This window comes from Cercospora kikuchii (assembly GCF_019650295.1).
Source record: "Cercospora kikuchii DNA, contig_00007, whole genome shotgun sequence".
Lineage (NCBI taxonomy): Eukaryota > Fungi > Ascomycota > Dothideomycetes > Mycosphaerellales > Mycosphaerellaceae > Cercospora > Cercospora kikuchii.
This window is the reverse complement of record NW_025408588.1, coordinates 1,936,968-1,960,548: the sequence shown is the minus strand read 5'-3', so window position 1 is coordinate 1,960,548 and position 23,581 is coordinate 1,936,968. Positions and strand designations below refer to the sequence as shown.

General features: G+C 52.8%; 12 protein-coding genes across 12 annotated transcripts; 7 read left to right on the top strand and 5 right to left on the bottom strand.

Annotated features, from left to right (window-relative positions):
* Positions 1 to 262: 262 nt before the first annotated feature.
* CKM354_001085800 (uncharacterized protein) lies at positions 263 to 1,606 on the top strand (the record flags this gene model as incomplete). Its single annotated transcript, XM_044806327.1, has 1 exon — positions 263 to 1,606. The coding sequence occupies one exon, from the start codon at positions 263 to 265 to the stop codon at positions 1,604 to 1,606; it is 1,344 nt and encodes a 447-aa protein (XP_044662262.1).
* Positions 1,607 to 1,851: 245 nt separating this feature from the next.
* CKM354_001085700 (uncharacterized protein) lies at positions 1,852 to 4,050 on the top strand (the record flags this gene model as incomplete). Its single annotated transcript, XM_044806326.1, has 1 exon — positions 1,852 to 4,050. One exon carries the CDS (start codon positions 1,852 to 1,854, stop codon positions 4,048 to 4,050), a length of 2,199 nt encoding a protein of 732 aa, XP_044662261.1.
* A 280-nt stretch (positions 4,051 to 4,330) lies between these two features.
* Positions 4,331 to 5,281, top strand: CKM354_001085600 (uncharacterized protein; the record flags this gene model as incomplete). The annotated part of the gene is made up of 1 exon (XM_044806325.1): positions 4,331 to 5,281. One exon carries the CDS (start codon positions 4,331 to 4,333, stop codon positions 5,279 to 5,281), a length of 951 nt encoding a protein of 316 aa, XP_044662260.1.
* A 304-nt stretch (positions 5,282 to 5,585) lies between these two features.
* CKM354_001085500 (uncharacterized protein) lies at positions 5,586 to 8,229 on the bottom strand (the record flags this gene model as incomplete). The annotated part of the gene is made up of 3 exons (XM_044806324.1): positions 5,586 to 7,309; positions 7,411 to 7,668; positions 7,719 to 8,229. 3 exons carry the CDS (start codon positions 8,227 to 8,229, stop codon positions 5,586 to 5,588), a joined length of 2,493 nt encoding a protein of 830 aa, XP_044662259.1.
* A 1,966-nt stretch (positions 8,230 to 10,195) lies between these two features.
* On the top strand, positions 10,196 to 11,355 carry CKM354_001085400 (uncharacterized protein; the record flags this gene model as incomplete). Its single annotated transcript, XM_044806323.1, has 2 exons — positions 10,196 to 10,536; positions 10,590 to 11,355. The coding sequence occupies 2 exons, from the start codon at positions 10,196 to 10,198 to the stop codon at positions 11,353 to 11,355; spliced, it is 1,107 nt and encodes a 368-aa protein (XP_044662258.1).
* Positions 11,356 to 11,896: 541 nt separating this feature from the next.
* On the bottom strand, positions 11,897 to 12,511 carry CKM354_001085300 (uncharacterized protein; the record flags this gene model as incomplete). Its single annotated transcript, XM_044806322.1, has 1 exon — positions 11,897 to 12,511. The coding sequence occupies one exon, from the start codon at positions 12,509 to 12,511 to the stop codon at positions 11,897 to 11,899; it is 615 nt and encodes a 204-aa protein (XP_044662257.1).
* A 1,023-nt stretch (positions 12,512 to 13,534) lies between these two features.
* CKM354_001085200 (uncharacterized protein) lies at positions 13,535 to 14,194 on the bottom strand (the record flags this gene model as incomplete). Its single annotated transcript, XM_044806321.1, has 1 exon — positions 13,535 to 14,194. One exon carries the CDS (start codon positions 14,192 to 14,194, stop codon positions 13,535 to 13,537), a length of 660 nt encoding a protein of 219 aa, XP_044662256.1.
* Positions 14,195 to 15,708: 1,514 nt separating this feature from the next.
* Positions 15,709 to 16,815, top strand: CKM354_001085100 (uncharacterized protein; the record flags this gene model as incomplete). The annotated part of the gene is made up of 1 exon (XM_044806320.1): positions 15,709 to 16,815. The coding sequence occupies one exon, from the start codon at positions 15,709 to 15,711 to the stop codon at positions 16,813 to 16,815; it is 1,107 nt and encodes a 368-aa protein (XP_044662255.1).
* A 268-nt stretch (positions 16,816 to 17,083) lies between these two features.
* On the bottom strand, positions 17,084 to 18,438 carry CKM354_001085000 (uncharacterized protein; the record flags this gene model as incomplete). The annotated part of the gene is made up of 3 exons (XM_044806319.1): positions 17,084 to 17,182; positions 17,239 to 18,307; positions 18,359 to 18,438. 3 exons carry the CDS (start codon positions 18,436 to 18,438, stop codon positions 17,084 to 17,086), a joined length of 1,248 nt encoding a protein of 415 aa, XP_044662254.1.
* A 695-nt stretch (positions 18,439 to 19,133) lies between these two features.
* On the top strand, positions 19,134 to 20,126 carry CKM354_001084900 (25S rRNA (adenine2142-N1)-methyltransferase; the record flags this gene model as incomplete). Its single annotated transcript, XM_044806318.1, has 1 exon — positions 19,134 to 20,126. The coding sequence occupies one exon, from the start codon at positions 19,134 to 19,136 to the stop codon at positions 20,124 to 20,126; it is 993 nt and encodes a 330-aa protein (XP_044662253.1).
* Positions 20,127 to 21,383: 1,257 nt separating this feature from the next.
* Positions 21,384 to 22,900, bottom strand: CKM354_001084800 (histone chaperone NAP1; the record flags this gene model as incomplete). Its single annotated transcript, XM_044806317.1, has 5 exons — positions 21,384 to 21,434; positions 21,492 to 21,811; positions 21,867 to 22,583; positions 22,648 to 22,727; positions 22,857 to 22,900. The coding sequence occupies 5 exons, from the start codon at positions 22,898 to 22,900 to the stop codon at positions 21,384 to 21,386; spliced, it is 1,212 nt and encodes a 403-aa protein (XP_044662252.1).
* Positions 22,901 to 23,183: 283 nt separating this feature from the next.
* Positions 23,184 to 23,512, top strand: CKM354_001084700 (protein transporter TIM8; the record flags this gene model as incomplete). The annotated part of the gene is made up of 2 exons (XM_044806316.1): positions 23,184 to 23,313; positions 23,367 to 23,512. 2 exons carry the CDS (start codon positions 23,184 to 23,186, stop codon positions 23,510 to 23,512), a joined length of 276 nt encoding a protein of 91 aa, XP_044662251.1.
* Positions 23,513 to 23,581: the final 69 nt, after the last annotated feature.

The following is a 23,581-nucleotide window of genomic DNA, read 5'->3' as shown; positions in this document are numbered from 1 at the left end:
TGCGCCATATATTGTAGTATTTGTATCATACCCGACATGACCTGGAATTTTGAAGAATCGTCTCGCACGAGCACATTCTGAAGATCTTGTCATTGCGTGTATACCAGATATCGTTTTAACCTGAAGACATTCACCAAGTTCACTTCGCGGCTCGTCTCCACAATCACATGTGCCAAGCCGCGCCACTTGCCTCATTCGAGCTATTCCTACCACCCACCTCTTGCACTTGCGACAACTTCTCTGACAAGGCCATCTCGCAGCCATGGCCTCACCACCGCACAGCGCGCGCTCGCCGCCCGGGCCCTCATCCACGCCAGTCTCTCAGAAGAGACCAGGCGGCCTCTCTCTGGCGCTTCCCAAGTCACGCAAACCATCGCTAGCACCCTCGACTGGCTCCGCTCACCCTCTTCGTCAGACCTCCTTCCCACCTACAGCAGAAGACGAGAAGCATCTACGCTTCTCCCCTGGCGAAGATGACCTCGACGATGGCGACCTCGACTCGGAAATCAACAGCGCGATTAATGGTCCCGCTGATGGAAGTCTGAAGCGCAAACGTGGGGAGAAGCGGATGCGTGGAAGACCGGGCATGAAAGGCATTAACTCACGGAAAGGAAGCGTTTCGTTAATTGGTGGAGAAGATGGGCGAAAGAAGGGTGCGCGAAGTACGGCTGGAGCGCCTTCGGTCGTCACAGGTGGAGGTTCGCAACCAGACGCAGAAGACTCGGATGACGACCATGAAGATAATGACGGGCTGGGGGCGCGAGGCGAAGCTTTCACCATGGATCCTGCGGAACTGGATCGCGATAACCAGCGGAGATATTTGTTCCGAGAGGCAGTGCCGACAGAACATCAAGAAAGGTATGATACGTATAATAAGGTGAAGCTGCGGACGGCGGATGTGAGGAGGTTGGTCAACGCGACGTTGAGTCAGAGTGTGCCGCAGAATGTGGTGACGGTGGTGGGTGCTTATACGAAGATGTTTGCGGGTATGCTGATTGAGAGTGCGAGGGAGGTGCAGGCCGAGTGGATGGCGGTGCAGCCTTTGAGGCCGGATGGAGAACCGCAGCAGGCCTACAAGAGGCTGAAGCTCATGACTGGGAGGGAGGAATTGGAGGAATCTGATAGGGCGGCACATGACGAAGAGAGGCAGGCTTCGAGTGCGCCGGAGAAGGCAAAGGCTGAAGACGATGAGATGGATGTTGAGGCGAGCAGGGGACTTAAGAAGGAACCGACCTCGCCCACGAGCAAGGTGGCCGAAATACCAGAGGCTACTCCGTCCGCTTCTCAGCCCAACGGTCTGCCGAACGGGACGCAAACGACCGAAGCTATGAGCACACCGGAGAAGCACAAGAAGAAGGACGATGCGGACGAAGACGAACTCCCAGATGATTTCGCCAACGTTCAACCAGGCGCTTGGGGATTATCGCGGGCTGTTGAAGAATGTGATCGCGGACCTCTCCAGCCAGACCATTTCCGAGAAGCACTTCGGAGGTATAAGAAGGCGAGAAACGGTGGCACAGTGGGGTTCACTGGCATCAGCTTGTACGGCATGGAGAACCGCGATGTTGCGGCCAGTCGGATGGGAGGGAGAAAGCTATTCAGATAGATGCTCACAGCCAGAGCGCAGGATGTCCCACTTGGGAAGAACAGAACCAGTAGCTGGATCACCGGCATGGAACATTGTAAAAGACACTGTATCAATATCACGATCAAAATCAATATGCCATACTTTCCCGTCCCAGCTCATTGACAGCGTGCCCAATCTGGCAGGTGTAGCGGCGCAAAGTGAAGCTCCATCCCAGCTTTCCAATGCAGCTTTCCCATCGACCTTGTTCTTGTACATCACATCTAATGCCTCCTCGCACGACGCTTTCCACGCGCGTTGCACGCGCCGTGGACGCTGAAGGATATATCTGTCCATCATGTCTCTTCACAAATCGCACGCGACCGCAGCAACTTCAACAACGCCAACCGCAGCGCCGCAACCACTCCCGAACGACGACAGCCATACGTCCTCACCCATTTGAGACTTCACCATTGGCTGCCGCGGACAAGACGTATCAGCAACACCTCCGTCAGCGAAACACTTTCTCCAGGTCATCCCGCTCTTACGCTTCCCTTGCATCCTCCACTGCGATTAATGCCCCCACCTCCATTCCCGAATCCCTCAAGCCTCTCTATCAATCGCTTCAACAGCTAGAGAAGTCCTCAACGTCTAGCTATATCGATCTCGCGCGGCTGCAGCTCGCTCTTCGATCTCTTGAGTCAGAGAATCCTGTGATACGCATTGCTTTCCTCGGCTTGGGAGAGAAAGGTGAGAAGGCTGCAAGGAGATTGGTCAGAGTTCTGTTGGCAGATGCTCTGAGCGACGGAGTGGAAAGCTGGGAGAAGCAAATCTTGGAGGGTGATGGCTCGGGGACTTTGTTGGTGAGATATGGAGAAGAGGTGGAAGATGTGGGTGTCAGTGGAGGTGCAAACACGGGAAGAGGGAGAGAGATAAGAGTTCCAAGTCCGTTGTTGAGGAAGGCGGGAGTGGAGATCTTGGTCACAGGGCTCAATGCTGCCAAGTCTGCTTCGCAAGATGGTGTCCCAGAAGAGGAGAGGCTACGCGAGTGGGAGGATAGTCTGTTGGTTCCTGCGTTGACGATTCCGGGAGCTGGGGGAAGAGTGGGATTTGTGAGATATCCTGTGCATAAGACGATGGTTGTCGCTGAGGGCGTGAGTGGGGCGGTGGAGTTGGGGAGGATGCCTAGGGGATTGGATCGGAATGGAATGATACAGAGTGCAGTTTCTTTGCATTTGAGAACAGACGGGACCACAGGGATCGGCGGTCAAGATGGGAATGTCGTGGATATCGGGTTGGCGGAACATGCTCTCGGACTGTTCAGAGAGAACAGGGCCAATGGAGCTGTATTCAGCAGAGAGTGGCAGACGAGTAAGGTGGGCACTGTGGCAGAGTGGCTATCGGATAGCTCGAAGACGAGCGAGGGAGATGATTCTCTGAAGCCTGCTGTCAAAGACTTGCTGGATTCGCTACTCCACAGAACGGAAACTGCTGTCCAAGCAGCAGATGAGAGTGCTCTGGAGATTTACGAAGCACAATCTGTCCCGAGCTCGAAACGAAGCGATTTACAACAAGCTGTGGCGACTTGGTCGAAAGACGCGCATCATGACCTACAGACGAACTTGTCCACAGCTTTTCTAGGTCCGACATGGAAGCGCACTGTGTGGTGGCGACTGTTCTGGAGAATCGACGAAGTATCAATCTCCGCTGCAGATGTCCTTCGGCGAGGCTGGCTTGTCGAGGCAGAGCAGAATTTGGCTTTCCTCTCAGGCCGACTTCTTGAAGCTGGCGTTGCTACGGAGAATCAACTTCGTGGAATATCTCAGCCGATTGAAGACGAAGGAAAGTCTTCTGAGGCAGCGACCAGTGCGACAAGCGGCAAGACTCTTCTTGACGAACGTACGGAAAAAGAAATGGCGGACTATGATGGCGTGCAGCAAGGTATCCTGAAAGATGGCCGACCAGAGACGGTAGCAGAGTTGATGCAACTCCCTCCGCTACTTTCCAAAATCCGAGAAGAGACTGGTCTTAATGCGCTCTTCAACCCTCCCTGGCCTCAGACTGTCAATCTCGCACGAGAACAAATACTCCATGAAATGGTTCCGAACTTGCACGCCAAGGCCCAACGGCTCATGCTCGCATCATTGTCCACAATGGGTGGATCCAGCGCGCTCGCTGCATGGCTATGGGTTGCGAGCGGAGGCGTTGCACTCTATGAGAGTGGTGCTATTGCGGCTTTTGGGCTTGTCTGGGCATTGCGGAGATTGCAGAGCAAATATGGAAAGGAAAGAGAAATATTTGCTGGCACGGTGAGAGAGGATGCGAGGAGAGTTTTGGCTGATGTAGAAGGAAGGATGTTGAGGCTGGTGAGGGATGGAGGAAGAGCGGTGCTGAGAGTGGAAGATCAGATGGAACGAGAGGAGGCGAAGAGGACGCTCGAAGCTGTCAGGGCGGTTTTGGAGAGAGTGGGCAAAGCCGACAAGTGAGAAATGGTAGAATGGGCAAGCGACTTGTTCTGCTGGTGCACTGCGAAACATAAGATCTGTCCAGCGCAGAGATCAATATGGAACACAGCTACAGCAACTCTAGCATGTTTGCCATATCATCCGCGAAGACAGCCCTGCAAACAACACGATCATATGCTACACAGATCGTGGCGAGTACGATACAGCAAGCAACGCGAACAGTCCATGTATATCACTTTCGTGAATGCATGTTCCAGACCTGCCCGAAGTGTTTATATTCTCACATCTAAATTCGCCAAACATGTTTCCCACTCATCACACTTATCCTACCAAAGAAGCTCAAGAAGCATCCCGTCGTCGCTCAACTGCATTCGATCCTGCAAGCAAGCCTCTTTTGAACAAGAAGAAAATCGGTTCGAAGGAGCAGTTCTCGAATTCACCTGCAGCGATGGAACTCGTCGAGCACGTTGGCACGCAATCTGCCATCAACACTCCTGAGGACACCGAGCGCCTCAATGAAGCTTTCGAGGGACTGAATCAACATGACCGGAGTCTGACGAAGTTGAGTGAGAGGGTCACACTCCTTGAGGAGAAAGTCGACGCCTTGGACATCAAGATGGACAGCTTGGGTCTCAGGATTGACGTCCTGACGAAAGAGATGAGCCAGTTGAGAACCAGTTTGGGTAGCATTCTGATGTCAGGGACAGGAGGTCCAGCATCGAAGGTTGTTGGGAGAGATGTTGGGAAGTTCACGCTTTGGGAGAGGAGGGAGGAGGAAGACAAGGCTGAAGAGCAAGCTGAAAAGCTTACACCTAAGGAACCTGAGATCCACGGTCTTAATGGCCCACAAAGCATCCATCTCGGCGGCAGGAAGCGTACGAATAGTGGGCATGAATCCGCGCCGCAAGTCAAGCCGGCTCATGTTCTGGCCAAGACATCTCCTTTTCCTCCCGTGTTTGATGGGGATGAGAGCGCGTGGAATGAGTATCATGGCTTTGGGGCTGGGGCTGGAAGTTCGAGTGCCGATGTGCGGCCACAACATGGGTGTCGGGCTCCGTCAAGTTCGACGATCGCGGTGGTTGGGGAGACCAAGAAGCCTGAGCGGGATGAGCAAGCTGTTGCAGAAGGACGAGTTGATAGGCCGCAGGACCTTGGAAGACAGAGGGCACCGAGCGGGCATGAGTCTGCGCCGCAAGTGGTTCCTAAGCATGTGCGGAAGAATGGAGTGGTCAAGGCTGATGAGGCAATGTAGTCAGCGAGGAAATGAAGGACGTCTGGAATGTAAGCAGCAGTCAGCTTATGATTTTTCTGTTGCGTTGTGCTCTATTTGGACCTCTGACCGCTTCTCACAGGGGGCGATGAGCTAGAATTGGCCTAGCATGTAATGTTCACAATCTTGCACTGGACACCTTTCGCAAGTCAGTCACTTCCGAAAGGGCCGCCGTAGATGCAGTCAATCCCAATATGCGCCCTCATACGAAGTCTTTCCTCGTTCTCCTACCACCGTGCTCAGCCGCTGCTTGTTCCCGACTCGCTCAATGTATGTCGCGTGAGTATCAGCGCTCCTCATGTTTCCCGTCATTGTCACCTTCGTCGACTGCTACTGGAGCATTCTGCGCCGCTTGCGTCTGCTCCTTGATCTTTTTCTTGCGAGCCTCTAAGATTCTGCGCTCGCGACTGGAGGGGCCGTTGTTCAGTTCCCTGAACCTATCGACGGGGTGCTTCTCAGAAGGATCGTTGAACGCAAAGAGAACGAGGTTCGCCGCATGCCAGTAGCCTGCCACATCCTTGACTGGCTTGCCATAGGGCTTTGCTGGGTCAACCAGGCCTGAAGCTATGCCACGTAGCGTATTGTTGGCTTGGAAGAGAGGTGACATTGGGTTGTCCCTGATTACGTTGTCCATGCGTTTACTGCTTTTGGTGTTGAGGATCTTGTCTGGTACAAGCCTGTAGCGACGGCTCGTGTCGGTCCAATTGTCTCGGTACCAGCTACAATACGTGCGTGTAATGTAGGGCATCCGCGCAACGATTTCTGCCCAGCCGCCGGAGCCACCAGTACCAAAGCCGAAGCCGAGTGTGTAGATCGTGCCCATTACCGGCCCCCACTCGTTACTGGCGATGCGAGTCGGTGCGAAAGGGATGTCCCGTAGAAGTACCTCAACTGTTGACTTGCCTTGTGACTTGACGATCGTGGACTTTGCTTCGCCATAAGCGTTGAGAAGCGGTAAGTTAAGATCCATGGCTGCAAGGCGTTTCTTGCCGAGCGTGAATACCCCTGCGTAACGAGTCGTCTCCTTGTCGAACAGATAGAGCACGTCGGGCATCGACTTGTGATAACTCGTGTCCACAAAATAAGGGTGTGTCGATGTCCTCTCGATGCGTGGAGCAGATTCATCGACATGAGGCACCGCAAGTCGTTGGCCAAACTGCCACGATCTGTCAGAAGCACGCAGAATTTCTTGCTGCAATTGAGCTGCCCGTGGGAGTGCATTCGGGTTGAGGTTTTGTTGCGGTGAAGCTCGCCGCAACGCGCGGGCGACGTACCCTTGCCGATCGTACATCTGGCCCTCGATTGCAATCTCACTGAGTAGCGGTCTGGCCGATGGGTCGATGCTGGCCAGCTTATGTATCGAATCCACATTGGCACCCTCTCGCTCGTGCCAGAACTCGTCCAATCCAGTGAAGATGGGCAGTTCGTCGTAAGGTACCGGCCCCTTGCCGAAGTGCCACAAACGCATGTCGTTGATTATTGTGATCATGACGTATGCGTTGCATGTTCCAAATGGAGCTTGGGTGCCTTCTAAGGTGCCGGGAACCCATTTGAGTTTGATATCGCTCAGTCCTTCTTCGCCTCTGTTGGCTGCCCATACCACATCTCCGGCCAGGCCAAAGTCGTGCGACCAGGAGAGATCTGCGTCTGCATCAGAAGCGAAGTCGTAATATCCGAATTGGATTGATAGTTCGCCCGTGCCGTCCTGCGGAGGGCTGAAGTCGAAAGGAGGCAAAGGAAAGCCTTCGCTGTTTCGAGGCAAGTTGGCAATCTGTTCGCGGCTGATGTTTCCCTCTATCAAACCGGACACGGTTGTCGTTCCTGGAGCCACACTGTCATTGTGGTGCCGATGCGTCTTCCACCCACCCCACTCTGAATACAATTTTTTGACACCAGCTCGTTCAGCCGCCTGTAGGATGCTCTCTTCGGCTGTCATATCGAACAGAGATTCCTTGATCTGCTGTTCCGTGAGGACGAAGACGTTGCTTGAAGTGTCAACAAAATAGCCCACTGAATTCGTTAGCAACTGCATAACACAAGATAGGAGTAGGCTTGATGCCGATGCGAACAGTCTCGTGTGCTGAATCGCGATTAGGCACAAAAGTGCTTACCATTATGGCTTTTTGCTGTAAGCAGGACCTTTGCGCCTTTCTCAATTGGGAACAGGTGTCCCAGGTGGCCTAAGCCGTAGGCTTCCTTGTGCGCAACAAGGAGAGTATGCTCTGTTCGATGAACTGAGTTCAAGTGCCATAAACGAAAATAGTCCATCAGCGGTACGTGACCTTCAACCTTGAGTTGCGAGATTTTCTCTAGTTGAGAGCGCCACATCGGGGCGATCCGATTATCTTCGAAGCGAATCACGCAGAAGTCTGGCAGAAGTTAGCTCTCTGACTCCATTTCCGCTCGGCGATCGACTGACTCTGAACATGAGATGACGCGCACACGTCCACAACATGGCCTGCGCTGAAAGTACCGACACTGCCATCCATAAGCACCACTTGAATCGCATCAACCAGAATGCGAACCTCTAGGGGCTGGGGGTCCGAGTCTGTGAGTGTCTTGCGCTGTTTCTTCACCTCGGATGGAATGGATGAGCCTAGCAAATGGCGGTTCCCGGACCGGATCTGCGAAACGGCGAGTCCAGCTGGAGCTGTGAATTCTTCCACGACATCCGCTTCGATGTGGCACTCCATACCTGGGCCGACTCGCATGTAGACCTTCTTTGGTACCTCGTTGACAGGTTGACTGACATCAGTGACTTGCAACCGAGTACCATGCAGAATCGGGATGATGTCAAGGTTTGGCTCAGTATAGACCAAGAAAGGTTTAACAGCGGTCAGGACATTCTCGAAGCCACGAGCTTGACGATTTGCGTCCCACTCGTCGATCGACATGCCTATTCCAGCAAGTGTCTTTGGCATGCTGGCCATTGTGGGATCTTAAGCCCGTGAGCGTGGCAACCACGATAGTGACAAAATACCAATTGACGAATTTCCAAGCTGCAACGATGCCCCGTCAGCAAGGAGTGAAAGACAGGCCTGACTAGAGGTGACTTCGCATTGCCGAAGTCGATTTAAACCAACACTGGTTTGCTCTCGTTGAACGTACAAAGAGTATACGTCGCTTCACTTTGACATAGGGCATTTCCCATCGTGAATGGAACGATCGTGAGGTCTCACCAGAAGGCTCGAGTTGACGCAGGGCACAGGGCGAGAGCTCCAGCGGAACCATACTGATCATCTTTGCTGGTCTGCTGTTAGCACAGCTAAGCACGCCACATCCAGCGGTGAGCGGAACGTGAATGCAGAAGTCGTCCCCAAGGAGTTGAGACTGCACACACTGAAGACGCAGGACCATTTCGACCGCCAACAGCGAGCTCATACTCATAGGCCGGGCGACCCAGAGCAGAATCCTGAAGCCTCTGGAGGGCAGCGCCTGCATCTAGTGCCGCACTGCAAGCTTCGCAATCTTTCAACTGGTGACATGCCATCGTGGGAAGCCATCGGCGCTTGTCCCGTGCTATCCGCGTAGATCAGACACTTGAAGAGCATCAAACAGCTCGTCGAAAGATATGTGAGGTCTAGAATGTATGCAAAGTAGTCTTGAGCAAGAAGGCAGGTGTGAAACAAGGCGAAGCCACGGACGTGAAGTGTGCCTACGCCAAGACCTTCGGAGTCTGACCGGACGCGTCCGACACGTCCTGCCAACATCAACATTCACATTCACTGACATGCATCTGCTCCAGATCTGATGGGCGACAGTGACGCATCGTCAGCCGCTAAATCATAGATGGAGCGGCAATGGCATGAAGATACGACGCGACGACAGGTTAGGAATCTGATCAGCTCGAGCCGACCATCGGTGGTCCAGACCTCAAACAAGCACAGAAAAGTGTCTTGAGCTTCAATACGCGAAAGACAGCGAGTCCGCGTGTGTTGGAAGACAGCTCCGTGTCAGGCTTGGAGGCTCAGTAGCAGAGGCAGTGATAAGCACCACGATGAAGATGTATTCTCATCTCATCACGAACGAATGCGCTTTCCGACGAGGTTGAAGGCTGCCGCAACAATGACTCGTCTCTGTGCAAATGGCTGGACTCCTGAGAAGGGACATGTCTAGGAGCTTGCTAAAGCCTCGTACAGGAGTGAAGACAGGAATTCGACTTGGTTGTGCTGCAGACTGGCCGTGGCCTGGCCGGCAGTTTCAAGACAATCGGCCATCTCTGGTAGAGCATTACCGCCCAGCCCTTCTACTCACATACAATCGCCGGATATCAGTTTGTGGCCCTTTGTTCTCCTATTCAGACACATTGCTGATGATACAGCCTACAGCTGAACTTTATTCAACACGCGCATACGATGACAGCGACCATTGCTTCGATTTGTTGCGTGACCAAGCGGCTGCGCCTACATTGTCTCGTTCGAGGTGAAGTTGCTGCACTCGAGAGCACTCTACCAGGGACTTGTTGTCTCGGGGGCATTGACAGCCGCATTCGGTTGAACTTCTTTGTTTATCTTTCAAAGAACTCATAAACGCTATCTCCCAGACCCAGCTCACGTGCTTGACAGAACGTTGTCTCGACAGAAAGAACTGACTGGATAGCCCAACAAAGTTCGTGTTGTGCATTGCACAACGCAGATTCACTTTTGCCAGCGCCAAGCGCACAGCTGCCTACAGACAGTAACTGCAAGACCTGAAGATCTGTCACAATAGGGCCGGGACTCGACAATACTATTGTTCTTGACTAGAAAAGTATTCAGGACAGTTTCTGGCACATTCACTGGCGCTCTTCCACGCTCGCAACATACAAAGCTGGCACTTGTTCGCACTCCTGTCCGCCACCAAAACCAAACGCAACTTCGCATAACACACTCGAGTAACACACAACAGGACAACATCATGCTCGCAACACAATTTCTCGCAGCTCTTGCTGCAACGCTCGCCACATCTCGAGCACACATGTTCATCCTATCACCCCAACCAATCGAACAGACCGACTCGAAATCCCCGCTTGACCCGTCAGGCTCACAATTCCCCTGCCAAGGCGCAGTGCTTCCAGCTTCGGGAGGTCAGAAGATGGAGGCAGGATCCACCCAGAAGCTGGCCTTCAACCTCGGTGGCGGCGCGAATACCGCTGTTCACGGAGGAGGTTCCTGTCAGCTTTCCATCACGTACGAAACAGACCCAGCGAAACAAAAGCATCCGGCCAACTGGCACGTGATCTACTCGATCGAGGGCGGGTAAGTAAGCCACCATATGTGAGACAGTGACTATCGCTAACAAATTTCTTTAGATGTCCTACAGATGCGCCCGGCAACCTGGCAAACGCCGTCGAGTGTACTGAGGGAAGCACGGATACCGCATGTGTAAACGAATTCCCGTTCACGGTTCCCAAAGGTGTCAAGGATGGACACGCCATCATGGCCTGGACATGGTTCAACAATGTCGGAAACCGCGAGATGTACATGAACTGCGCAAACGTCGAATTCACTGGCGGAGACGGATCAGAAGTCGAAAGCTTCCCACAACTCTTCGTCGCCAATCAAGCCGGAGTTGGAGAATGCCCAACAACTGAGAACGTCAACGTCAAATTCCCAAACCCGGGCAAGTATGTCACCACGAAAACCGAGGGAGGCACATACCCACTCGCTGTACCTACAGGACCTGGTTGCGCTGCAGGAGGTTCCGGCAGCTCTCAAGCCTCGCCGTCGCCATTCGTCGCACCAGTACCAGTACCATCACCTCAGCCTCCTGCACCTCAGCCGTCCGCTTCTTCGACTCAAGCGCCTCCGCCAGCGACACCAGCTCCGGCGGTTCCAGCTCCAACAGTCAGCTCCGGCAAGTGCCTCGAAGGCGAAGTTCAATGCTCAACGCCTGGCGCCATGGTCTGCGTAGATGCGGAGCACTTCGGTATCTGTGACATTGAAGGTTGTGCCATTCCTCAGGCTGTCGCGCCAGGCACACACTGTGTCAACGGGCAGATCATGAGGAGGAAGGCGAAGCGTGGACAGCACGGAAAGGGGCACAAGCGCCACATCGGACAAATGAGAATGGACTAAGCGCATCATTAGTAGTCTGGTATGGGATTCGGCGCAAGAGGTTGACGCATTGATTTGGGTTCTCTCCGCTGCATGCCTTTTCAGGTAGATGACGATAGGATAGACTCAACGCACTAGAATGAATTGCTTATCATTGACTTTCACATCGATCCCTTCATAGCCCCTCGTAAATTTCGTGCTTAGTAAACACTGTGATAATGGACTGCTTCAACAACATCTTTGGCGTCATTTCTGCTTCATCGAGAGGACTTCACGTATGCAAGCTGATAAGTGCTCGAAACTGCTGTGAGGTGCAAGGCACGAATGCACCAGTTATGACTGTTACATCAAGTGCAACACTGAAGACTCAAAATGTCAATGTTGTCCAATTCCGCATTTATGTTAAAGTACACCCAACGCCTCATATCCATCTCCAGTTCCATTCCTCTCTCAAGTCCAGCTTGGAAGCTAGACACGAATCATGACAGTTCCATGCCTTACAAAGCCTTATCAGCATTTCGTAACATCATCCCCAATCTCGACACGAACAGATCTCCCTTCCTCAGCGAGCGAATTCCATGGCTGTAGCCCACTCCTTATCAGCCTCACTGGTAACTTCCTCTTCCTGAGTCTCAAGCTTCTGTCCCACCTCACCGTCATTAATAGACTCTGCATCATCCGAGCCGTCCATATGATGCTCACTTGCGTTCTCGTCCATCTCAGATCCCTCCGCAACTCGCTCTCCGACCTGCTGCTTGTCTTCCACAACGCGAGTCGCAAACAGCCTCCACAATGTAGCCAGCACCAAAGAAGCACAGCAGATGAATACTTCGACCGCCACACTTCTCCGTACCGCAATTTCGATTGAACTCCCGCCGAATGCATCGCCACGCACCCAAACAGCAAACAAGTTCATCAGGAAAATGCTTACAAAAAAGAGTCGGAGCGCTTCGATGAAGAATTTGAGCTTGTTAGCGGCTTCATTGCTGGCTCCAAATCTGGCGTTGTACTCCTGGCCACGTGGTAGAAGTTTGTTGAGGAAGATGAGCGTCAGGCCAGTGGTGAAGCTTGACAGGAAGAATCCGAGAAGGAACGTGACGATTGCAAGGATGGAGGTGATGGCGATGGAGAGGATGGCTTGCAGAATTGTTGCGAGAATGTGGAGGGTTGGAAGCATTTTGCTGGTGATGAGATTTGTGATTTTGCAAGAAAGTGTTAGATTCTGTTGCGAGAGCTGGTGTTCCACTTGAGTGTAGCTGATTTTTGCGGAGTCTTGTGTCGATGCTGGACTTGCTCTTGTTATATTGTGTGAAATCGAACGTTAGACGAGAGAGGTCATACTTATATATCGCCTCTGACAGAATCATTCTCAGAGCACGGCTTTCCCGTGCACGCCATGTCTTGTAAATGTCTTTACCTAGAGCTACGCATGTTAGGATGTTCTCGAGACTTGCATGCTTTGGCGCGATGCAGGAGTCTCGGGTAGACACTGTTTGCTTGACAGTATAAGAGAAAATGCCATCGGTGAGCCCTGAGTGTTGCAGCATACTGGCACGCTCTGTTTGCTCTGCTTGGCTGCTGCGGCTTTTTCTCGGACTGGTTGATGTCTCGCCTGCACGTAGAAGCAAGTATCAGGAGTGAAGTTGTATTGACGGCACCCTGGTGTATGAAGAGCAGGTGCAGAGAGATAAGTGGCCGTGAGCAGCGGGCAGGCGCATGTGCACGTCCGTGGGCGCTGCGAACACCCGTCCAGGCATCTCTGGGCAGTCCAGCCAGATTGAACATGTGTGACGCCTTGTCGAACTAGTCGACCGACAAAGACAATCGAAATGAGAAGATAGCAGAAGGTCTTCTGCTCCACTCATGTTTTGTGTCGATCGCCCAAATTCCACAATGATCCCTGTCATGAAAGTCAACTTCACCTTGACGGAAACGCCAAGACGTCACTCTGTGTCGCAGACAGAGAGGGTCCAAACTCAGAGGAAAGCTTGCAGAATGTCCACGATAGCAATTCGCATTTTCTTCCCTGTCGATTATCAATCCTATCAACCATTTCTCGTGTGAAGCCACAACCTCTGTACCCAAAACCACGCTGCATTCCGTCCCATGATGCTCCCATTTTTGTCGACTTTCAAAGTCGTCGCGTCTTCACAGAGGTGTCACTGCCGCTTTCCGTCTCTTGCGAACCAGTGAAAGACATCTAATTTGAGCACTGTGGCTGGAATTCTCCCAGGCTGTAGAGCCAAGCGCCAGAGTTGAACTCCGAGTAGACAGTGCTGATGATCCATGGCTCCTGACCGCCGTTCTGGCAGACTTCCATGACAACAATACCAGTGACAGGTTGAGGAGGCTGAACATTTGTTGCCGGCTCTGGCGTCATCCATCGCATGGTGACGGAGTCGCAGTTGTGCCAGACGTTCAGAATCGTGAATGGAATGTTTGCCTGAGAGCCTTGGCCAGCCTGGAAGTCCTCAAGAGAAGTGAAAGTTGGTTGGCCGAGGATTTCTGGTCCTTGCGGGCAGCCTTTGTTGATCAAAAAGTTGACGCCATCGGAGTAATCGACGAAGTCTGGCGAGAGGAATGCAGCAGCGGATTCGTTTGAGTAGTTGGTGATCAGGGTGCGGAAGTTCTCGGCGACTCGTTGGGCTGCGGCGTTGTCCATGCATGGTTGACCATTTGGACCAGCGCACTGCTGTGGCTTGGCAGCAAGGGCGTCATTGTTTCCAGAGGAGCCGCCGTTGTTGCCGTTGCCGTTCATGTTGTTGCCACTGTGTGCAGCGTTGGCGTTGTTGCCCTGTGGCTGAGGAGCAGCGAACGCAAAGGCTAGAAAGCCACAGAGAGCGAAGACGGGGCCGCGCATGTTTGATTCGGTCTTTTGGTATAGTACTTGATTTTGGTGCAGGGTGCGTGCTATGTCGTGATGAATCTGCAATGAAGCGAGTGGAAGTCGGTAGTGTAGAGTGAGTGTGTGCTGGATGGAATGCAATGCGATGGGGTCAGTCGCGATGTATATGTATGCTGCGGTTGCCACACATGTCGAGCTTCGGCTAGGCAAGTGTGAGAGCGGTTGCATTAAGGACCGAACAGTTTCCTCCTATCTTGCTGCAATAGGCATGCTGTGACAGGGACTAACTGGCAACGTCTCTCACCGTTTAGACAGGTATGCAGGGTGTCTGTCGTAGCTGTGGCAAGTAGTGTTTGTTTTAGCCTACTAAGTTAGAGCTTGGCAGAGTCGAATTTCGAGCACATGCAAGGGTGTTCCATGGTGTTGTTGCGCACTGTAGATAGTGGAAGCTGGTCGGACTCAATGGGCTTGAAGACCGAAGCAGGTGATGTGGCGGCCATGTTCGTTCTGCGAACACGAATGGAATTTCGTACGGCCAAATTCCAGCAAACCAAACCGTTTTGATCAACTCTCCAGCGCTGTGACGAAAGCACTGCACATCAACAATACAGTTGATTGCATGTGTGTGATGGAGTTCTGGCGTCTGCTTGACTCTGTCGCATAGGGCTTGACTCTGTGACAGAACGCAAATTAGCTGGCCTTGAGATCCACATTTGCGGAGAATTTACGAGCCACGGGGCAAGTCAAGTCCTGAATGCAGAGATCAACCATACTGTGGAAGAAGCCGGACAGGTGTGGCGAGTCTAGATATACTTTGCAAGAATAGGAAACAGTAGCTGTTTGGGCGAACATTGACGTGATTGCAGTACTTGTGCTCTAGACCGGGTGTTCCAGACCACTCTGATGAGCAAGATGCTGTCCTTGATAGAGCATGCATTGCGCGTGACGCACACTCGCCTCGATCACGAGTTTATCGCACGGTATCCAGAGGCCACGACGACGGGCGTGTGACAGCAGCGAGCCACTTGTCCGAGGCAAGATGCCGCCTCAAAAGGCGGTGCTCCGCAAATGCTTGTGCGGTGCCCACAAGCAGGGGCACATCAAGCGTGTAATGGCCATCATCTGCTTTGCGATGAGTGGAAAGAACGGTCTCGCAGTCGTCGGCGTCCAAGCCGAAGGTGGACTGGTTGAAGGAGCGGCTTTCGTGTTGGCAAAGGGAGGTCGAGAAAGCGGTCGTCGGCGCTTGACCAGGACGCCAAGACAAGAGGTGTCCGTCATAGCTCCGAGCTCGAGTCTCTCACATGCGGTCACTTCACGCGCCAGTCGCGAGCTTCCGTGCCTATTCACCTTTGTATGCCTGACTAAGGCTTTATTCTGTCCTCAAAGCCTCGTAGCTCTTCACCTTTGTACTTGATCTACAAAGTCTTTCTCCTCCGGACCTCAACCCCAAAAAGCTTTGCCTGCGATAAAACCACAGCAAACCCGCTCGTCAGCAGCCTGTCCTGCATACACTCCCTCGCACAACAGACATGTCGTACTATTACGACAACAACGATCCCCTCGCAATGTACCGCGCTGGCGTAATGGGCCGTGGCGTTGGCGGGCGCCCGCGCCGCTTCGACGAATACTACCGCTGCTATCCTATCGCCATGATGCCCGGTCCTGAGCGCGAGGCCGCCAACCACGGCGGCAAAATGTTCCTACCAGCATCGGCTCTCGACAAGCTCACACAACTCCACATCGAATACCCCATGCTCTTCGAGCTCATCAACGGCACAAAAGAGACAAAAACACATGCTGGTGTACTCGAGTTCACAGCGGAAGAGGGGCGATGCTATCTTCCCTTTTGGATGATGCAGACACTCATGCTGGAGCCGGGCGACCTGATCCAAACCAAGAGCACGAGTCTACCACCTGGACGCTTCATCAAGCTTCAACCACAATCCATCAACTTCCTCGACATCTCCGACCCGAAAGCCGTGCTAGAACAGGCATTCCGTGGCTTCAGCTGTATGAGCAAAGGCGACGTCTTCACTTTCAGCTACAACGACACCGTCTACGAAATCGCGGTATTGGAGGTGAAGCCAGAGAATGACAGGACGGCTATCAGTGTGCAAGAGACGGATTTGGAGGTCGACTTCGCACCACCTATCGGATACGAGGAGCCAAAGCGCAGTGGAACGAGCACGCCACACAGCATCAACTCGAAGATGGGACAAATGGGCGGGGGCATGCATGTACAAGGTAGCATGGCGCAAGCAATCAACTACAACGCCATCAAGCCAGACTCAGATCAAGCAGCAAAGGGGCACGAGAAGGCGAGCTCACATTTCAGTGGCGCGGGACAGAGACTAGTTGCGAAGAAGGGCAAAGGCACAGCAGCGACACCTGCATCGACGCCGGGAACAAGCACGCCAATCTCGAACGCTGGAGGTGGAGTTGCGATTCCGGGCATGGCACCGAGATCCACGAAGCACCGCAACGGACCGCAACCACTCCGTCTTCCACCCAACAAGCTCTTCTTTGGCTACGAGATCAAGCCGGTGCCGAATAAGGACGGGCAGCAGAGCGAAGAAGAGCAGAGCAAGAAGCAGAATTTCGAGGGTCAAGGCAACACACTGCGAAAGAAGAAATGAAGAGTGTAATGCAGTGAATGATTTGCGATTGCCACGATACCTGCCACGGATGAACTGACGACTCTGCATTTTTGGGCCTGTGAACATAGACTGGGGCAAGAGCATAGCGCAGGCGTTTTGGAGACCACTTTTGGGATGAAATGCGAATGCAGACAGCATGGACTGACATGCAAGATGTCGCTTCGTATTACGGTATAGCTGCTGTAGCTTGTGAAAATCCGCCATGACTGGCGATTACGTTACCATACTAGTTTTCTGTCCTCAATACTTAGAACTCCCACCACCTGTCATCAAAGACTTTCAATGTAGCCTCTCCAACATCGTTGCCGACGACAGATCCGACGTCTGACGCGAACTGGAAATGGATCTAATATGAATTAGCACGTCAATCTTCAGAGAAATGATCGTCAGATCAAAACTTACACCTCCAAAAATTCTACTATCTCCATTGTCCTTCACAGCCTGCTGCAAACTCGTATACCGCCTCTGAATCACTCCACGCCCAGTAGCATTCGTACTGAGCAGAGTGTCAATCGTATCAGAACCATTATTCCACGCCTTAATCACAGCCGCCGCAGCAGCTCCAAAACACGCATGCGTTGAAGTATACTCCTGGTGATTTGGCGTAGGACTCAGCAATGGCGTCCATTCTGGATCAGAAACATTGTTACCACTTGGCAACCAGACGTCTGTTCGACGAATAGCGGTCACAGGTCTCCAAGCATCATAGAAAGATTTGGAATCCCAGCCGGCGATCGCGGCGTTCGCCAAGGCGTAATTGAGTTGGGCTGCGAATTTCGCTGAGCTGAGGACGTCGGTGGCGTATCTGTTTGCGAGAACGTTGTAGGCGAATCTGCTCCAGATGATGGGAGAGGATTCGCGCCAGAAGTAGGCGGTTTCGGTGTTGTAGTCTGTGCGCTCGGTGGAGTTTTGTTCGCCTTGGGCTTTGACGTAGTTGAGAATGCCTTCGTATTCTTCGGAGTCGATCGCTGGTGGGGGAGGAGCACGGAAGCGTGTGATGTTGCCAATGCCGCCGAAAGTGCGAAGGTAGCGGGCTTGAGGTGTGTCCGGCGCGGTCAGACCTCCTGGAGTGCGTTGATAGACACCTGGTTCCTCTGGTCCGTAGACGTACTGAACGAAGTTATCGAGAAGATCGCCCTGCCGTGCTGTGGTCACTCGAACAGCAGCAGACTGGCCGATTTCTGCAGCTCGTCGGTAATCATCACTTGTGTGATTGATCCCGATCCGAGCAGTAATGTTCGACATCTTATCATAAATATTGGCGAAGTTGCGTGTGCCGTGGAAAGTCCATGTCAATGCGTTATGAGCTGCATGACTGACAGCCAATTGCTGGAATGCTAGCTCCTCATCCCGACTCTGCAGGGCTGCAACATAGACTGAGGCGTGCACAATGGCAGTAAACCAGCCGGAGGGAGGAGATTGGAGACCTCCGATCAGGCTGTTGTTTGCCAAAGCAGAGGATTGATCAACCCTACAATTCAGTTAGCTGGCCATTCTGATCCCAGGAAAAACTGTTACTCACCAGTACGCAACAACATCACCATCGTACTGAGCTTGCCCAAAGGCCGCGCTGAGCACCGTCAGCAGCACGGAGAGCTTCATCTTGCAAAGCGTACGCAGAAATTGTGAACAACGAAAACTCAAGCCGAGCAAGAAGGCAGACTTATCTTCATTTTGAGCCTCTGACGTCCATACATCATCTCATGCTTCCTGAGGATGGCGCGATGCCAAATGGATGCATTCTAAATATTGAGCCTCGATGATCCTTATAGGCTCGAAGCTGTTCAAGAGTTCTCGGCGCAGGGCCAAGATGCGGCAGCCGTAGCACCAGCCTCTTCCGGTGCGTAGCACACGCAAATCAGAAAGCATCGCAGATGTGCACGATGTGATCTTGTTCGATTTGATGATCGGTGACGATGTTAGTGCATTGTTCAGATACGGGTTGAAGTGTGTGGAAGTGCAAGTGGAGGAAAGTATGATGAAGTGTGCATACCGATTGCGTAGTTTCTAGCACGTATCACAGCTGCCAATTTTCTGGCCTTACTTGCACCAGGACACCTTCTTCACTTGACGACTTCACGTGAAAAAATAGCAATGACCCACTCTTCAACATGACTTTCGCAGGCAGCAGCTCTTGCATGTGGTCGTGCACCTGTCATCTCTTACTGATATACGACTATCCTTGACGAAACTTGCACTCGTTGCGAGAACAGACTCCAAAAGCTCAAAGAGATTCAAGACCACCAAACTCGTGTTCCAAGCACACACAGATAGACGACAGCGCCTGAGTCGCAACCATGGCCAATCAACGCAACAAGCAGAAGCGCGCGGCAATCCTCAAGTCCGGCCGCCCACCCCTCGCCAAGAAAACCGACCAGAAGATCATGTCCTCCAAAGCCACCCAAAAGACCATCGTCACTTTCCACCAACTCCAAAAAGACCTCGCAGCCGCCAAAGCCAAGAAGAATATCACCTTAGCAACCATCATCGAATCTCAGCTCCAAGCTCTCGGTGGAATCAAAGCCTACCAAGCCGCTTCGATTCAAGGCCAGTCCGCCGACCGCGGCGGAGATTCCTCTCTGGTTCTGATGAAGTGGCTCAACTGCGCGAAGCGTGATCTCAGTGAGCTACGTCCAAAGTTCAAGATGCTTGAGGTTGGGGCTTTGAGTACCAAGAACGCGTGTTCGAGGTCCGGATGTTTCGAGATCACTCGGATTGATCTCAATTCTCAGGCTCCGGGCATCCTGCAGCAGGATTTCATGCAGAGACCGCTACCTTCGAGCACATCGCTGGAAGCAGATGAGGAGAAATTCGATGTGATTTCGCTGAGTCTGGTGTTAAATTTCGTGCCTTCGGCTGCAGAGAGAGGAGAAATGTTGCGGCGAACGACCAAGTTCCTGCGGCAGCGGCAGGTCGAGGACGACTCCGATGAAATGTCTTCAGAGGCATCGTCAGAAACTTTCTCCTCATCACCCATTCGAACGATGACTGCAACAGACGAGAGCGCTCTCCCGGCTTCCCTGACGAACTACCGCTCGACCCTCTTCCTCGTCCTGCCGGCTTCATGTGTGCTCAACAGCAGGTACTTCAACGACGAACGCCTCACTCTCATCATGGCTTCTCTGGGCTATGTTCTACTCGAACGCAAGACGAGCTCTAAGCTGGTCTACTACCTCTGGCAGCTACGCGACAAGCCAGCTCCTCCGCATAAGCAGAACTTCAAGAAACTCAAAGTCCGAGATGGACCGGGCATGAACAACTTCCACGTCGAGTTGAAGCCAGAGACTTGACCGAATGTTTCGACCTCCGAGATGGGCCCAGAACTGTTCACAAGGATCGCTCGAGCATCACTACAATCTTACTCAACAAGTATCAGTGGCATGCATCCGACTCCGCCGATTCCAGCCTTCTTGTTGGAAACATGAGTTACAGCCCAAGTGCTTCTCCGAGGGAAGATTCATCACAACGTGCTCTCTTTGCAGCACGCATCAGCATCGACATCGGGTCCTCCGTTGACGCAAACGAAAATCTCTTGTATCGATTACATTCGCGACCATAGATACCCATCAAGGCGATAGAGGGGAAATTACAGATGACTAGGGAATACATCACGAGACGCATATTTCACACATGATTGCGTAAAATGTCACAATAGTGTTGGGGAGGCTCCTCATATCTCACCCTCAAAGAGCTTTGTCCCTAGGAGGTATAAGGCAGCGCCATAGGCGCTACCTTCAGATAGTCACCGATACACACTACAGTTCAACAAAGAGATACGCAAGAGACTTTTGAGCAGAGTATGAAAACATGCAAATTTCAGGAAAACCGAGCCAGACACTATCTACCTCCCTCCCATTCTTCTCCTTTCTCCACTTGAAACACCTGCATACCAGACAGAAAACAGCAGTAGCAGTAGCAACAGTTGTCATCGTCAAGAGAAGCATCGCAGACAGACTTCAGGACTCCATCCTCGTTCATGCGCCTATTCGCTACCCTGCAATCCCATTGAAAGTCCCATCGCCAGTTGCGCCGTCTTTCCAGTTTCACTTCAAACTCTGATCAGAAGAGGTCGTCGTCATTCATATCATCCGGTCAGGCGCCACTGCTACTGTTTTGCAGAGTTTTGGTGTTGTGTGTTGTTGATTAAGATATGTATTGGTGATTTTGTCGTTCGTTGGTGGTATCGGCGATGGTTGGTGGAGGCGCGCAAGAAGCAAAAAGAAAAGCAAAGAGACTGCTAATCAGATTAAACGCCTGTCGATGCAAAGGAGGTTTGTGTGCGCGGTGTCTTGTCAACGTGGACAAATTCATAAGGAACGTGATGGTTGGTTTCTCGTCATGGCGGCGTGAGGGGAGGTTAATCTCCACGTGTGTCGGTGCAAAACTGTACAAGTAGCCGCCGCCGCCGCCCGAATGAGGAGATCTATCGCTATCGAGTCTGATGCCAGATTGGAGCACTTCCAGTGTGATGTGATGCAAGTCGAGGGTATCTCATGACTGCCGGCGCCATTGAGACGCACGCTCAGTGCATATCAGGGTCTAATCATTTAGCTCTGTTTGCACTCGGCAGCCTCCTGCTTTGGCTTGCCACCCTCCTCCTACAGTCATGTTAGTGCTTGTGGTTTCGAGGTCGTTGAGTCGACATGCCATCATACCTCATCTTCGTCCTCGTCCTCATCATCCTCGTCGCGGTCATCCTCGTCCTCATCTTCATCGTCCTCGTCTTCGAAGTCGTCCTCGTCGAAGTCATCGAAGCCTTGCTCGAATTGAAGAGCCTCACCAGTGAACCAGTCAATCGCACGTGGGATAAGCTTCTCCTTGATGTCCTCGCCGAGCTGGTAGTCGAGCTCAAGCTTGGCTTCGATGTCGTCGTCGATCTCCTCGTCATCGTCAGCTGGAGGCACTGCGGGGTTGAAGAAGTCGAAGAATGATGGTGTTGGAATCGTCTTCTTGACAATGCGGGTCTGCTTGGTGTCTGCATCAAATGGTCAGCTTGGCCTCAGTAATGCCGCGGATTGCGTGGCGCTTACTCTTGTTCCTCTGCTTCTTGCTCTCTACCTTGACCGTCAAGTCCTGACCAGCCTTCCAGTCGATCTTGTCGCCCTCGGCGTGGTCGTAGATGAAATCACCGCCGTAGCCGTTCTCTTCTTGGTAGTAGTATGTCTTGGACAAGGTCTTGTTGCTGAAGAATGGGTTCTCGGAGAACTCGAAGATCAAGCGGAAGCCAGGGCGATCGAGGTACTCCATGCGGATGTCAGTGAGGAACTTGAGTGCTTCCTCGTCGCGGTCGGTAATGGTCTCGGCAAGCGATGAGTTCTTCATCGAGCTCAGCCAGAACTCTGGGATACCCTTTGCAGCATCTGCACCCTGAGCGTTCTTGTCTGCCTCTGCTTTGGCTTCTTCCGCCTCTTCATCTTCCTCGTCGTCTTCCTCGCCGGCCTCGACTTCGGCATCAGTGGGCTCGGCCTCGCCGTTGATGATCTTCGCACGCTTCTCGTACAGTGGGGTAAACTTGGCGAAGAACTTCTTCTCGAGCTCGAGAACCTCCTCCTGGAACTGCGCCTCAAGCTTGGAGTGCTCTTTCTGCACGCCCTTGAGACCCGCGACACGTCTTCGCACTGGCGCTGGCAGTGACTCAACGTACCCACTCGACTTGCCAATCAGGCCAGACAGCTTGTTCTGCATCATCGAGACCAGACGAGGGTTCTGAGCGAAGATGGATGCGGCTGCTGCGCGGTCAAGGTCCTCTACACACGGACAAAATCAGACTCTGTGCCCGGTGGCGACTGTGAAAAGCTTGCTGCAGCGTACCTTCCTTCAGGCTCGTAAGGTTGGGTGCCTGAGCGTGCGATGAGATAGGGGCATTGTTGGCGGGGGTGTTCTGCGGCGTTCTGGTATCCATGGTGTCAGTATGGTGGGTGGTGCGGTGCGAGCGAGTGGTGGGGCGGTGTCGAGCAGCGCGGCGGGCGAGGTGTTTGCGGTGTGTGCAAGGTTTGGTGTCAACAGAAGAGAAAACTTACGGCGCAGGCGGCTGGGCCTTGCTGTTATTGATATCTCGCGACATGACGTTGGGCGGAGCAATTGGACCAACGAGTGACGGTGTGCCGATCGGTGCAGCTGCGCGAAGCGGCGAGTTGAGGGGACAGGTTGGTGGATTGAGATGTCGTTGAGAGTGAATGGAAGTTTTGAAGTCCCGCACCTTCTCCAAGCCGGGATTGGCCCATGCGCAACACCGACGACAGGGTCCACGCGCTTGCAGACTCTTGTCGTGACCGGATGGCGCAGAGCTCCCCGAGTCGACCATTGTTGTTCATCAGCTCTCACCGATACAGCACTTACGATTCACCATGGACAACCTCTCCATCAACCCCGACTTGGCCAACAACCTGTCCGACAAGGACAAGAAGGACCTGCACCAGTTCATCCAGGGCGAGAGCCAAAAGGCAAACATCCAGAACATGGTACACGACCTAACAGGTACTTCTTTCGCTTCGCGCATTCGCGTGATAAGCATATCTGACTTGCGCTAGATCGTTGTTTCAAGAAATGCATCACTTCCAAAATCTCACAAGGCGGACTGGATCGATACGAAGAGCCTTGCATGCGCAACTGCGTTGACAGATTCATGGACGCCAGCCAGGCGGTCGTAGAGCACATTCAGAAAATGCAACGATAAAGACCCGCACGATTGCAAACACTGCATCCACTATTACAGGGGAGGCCCTCGATGATGAGCTGTGGGCCA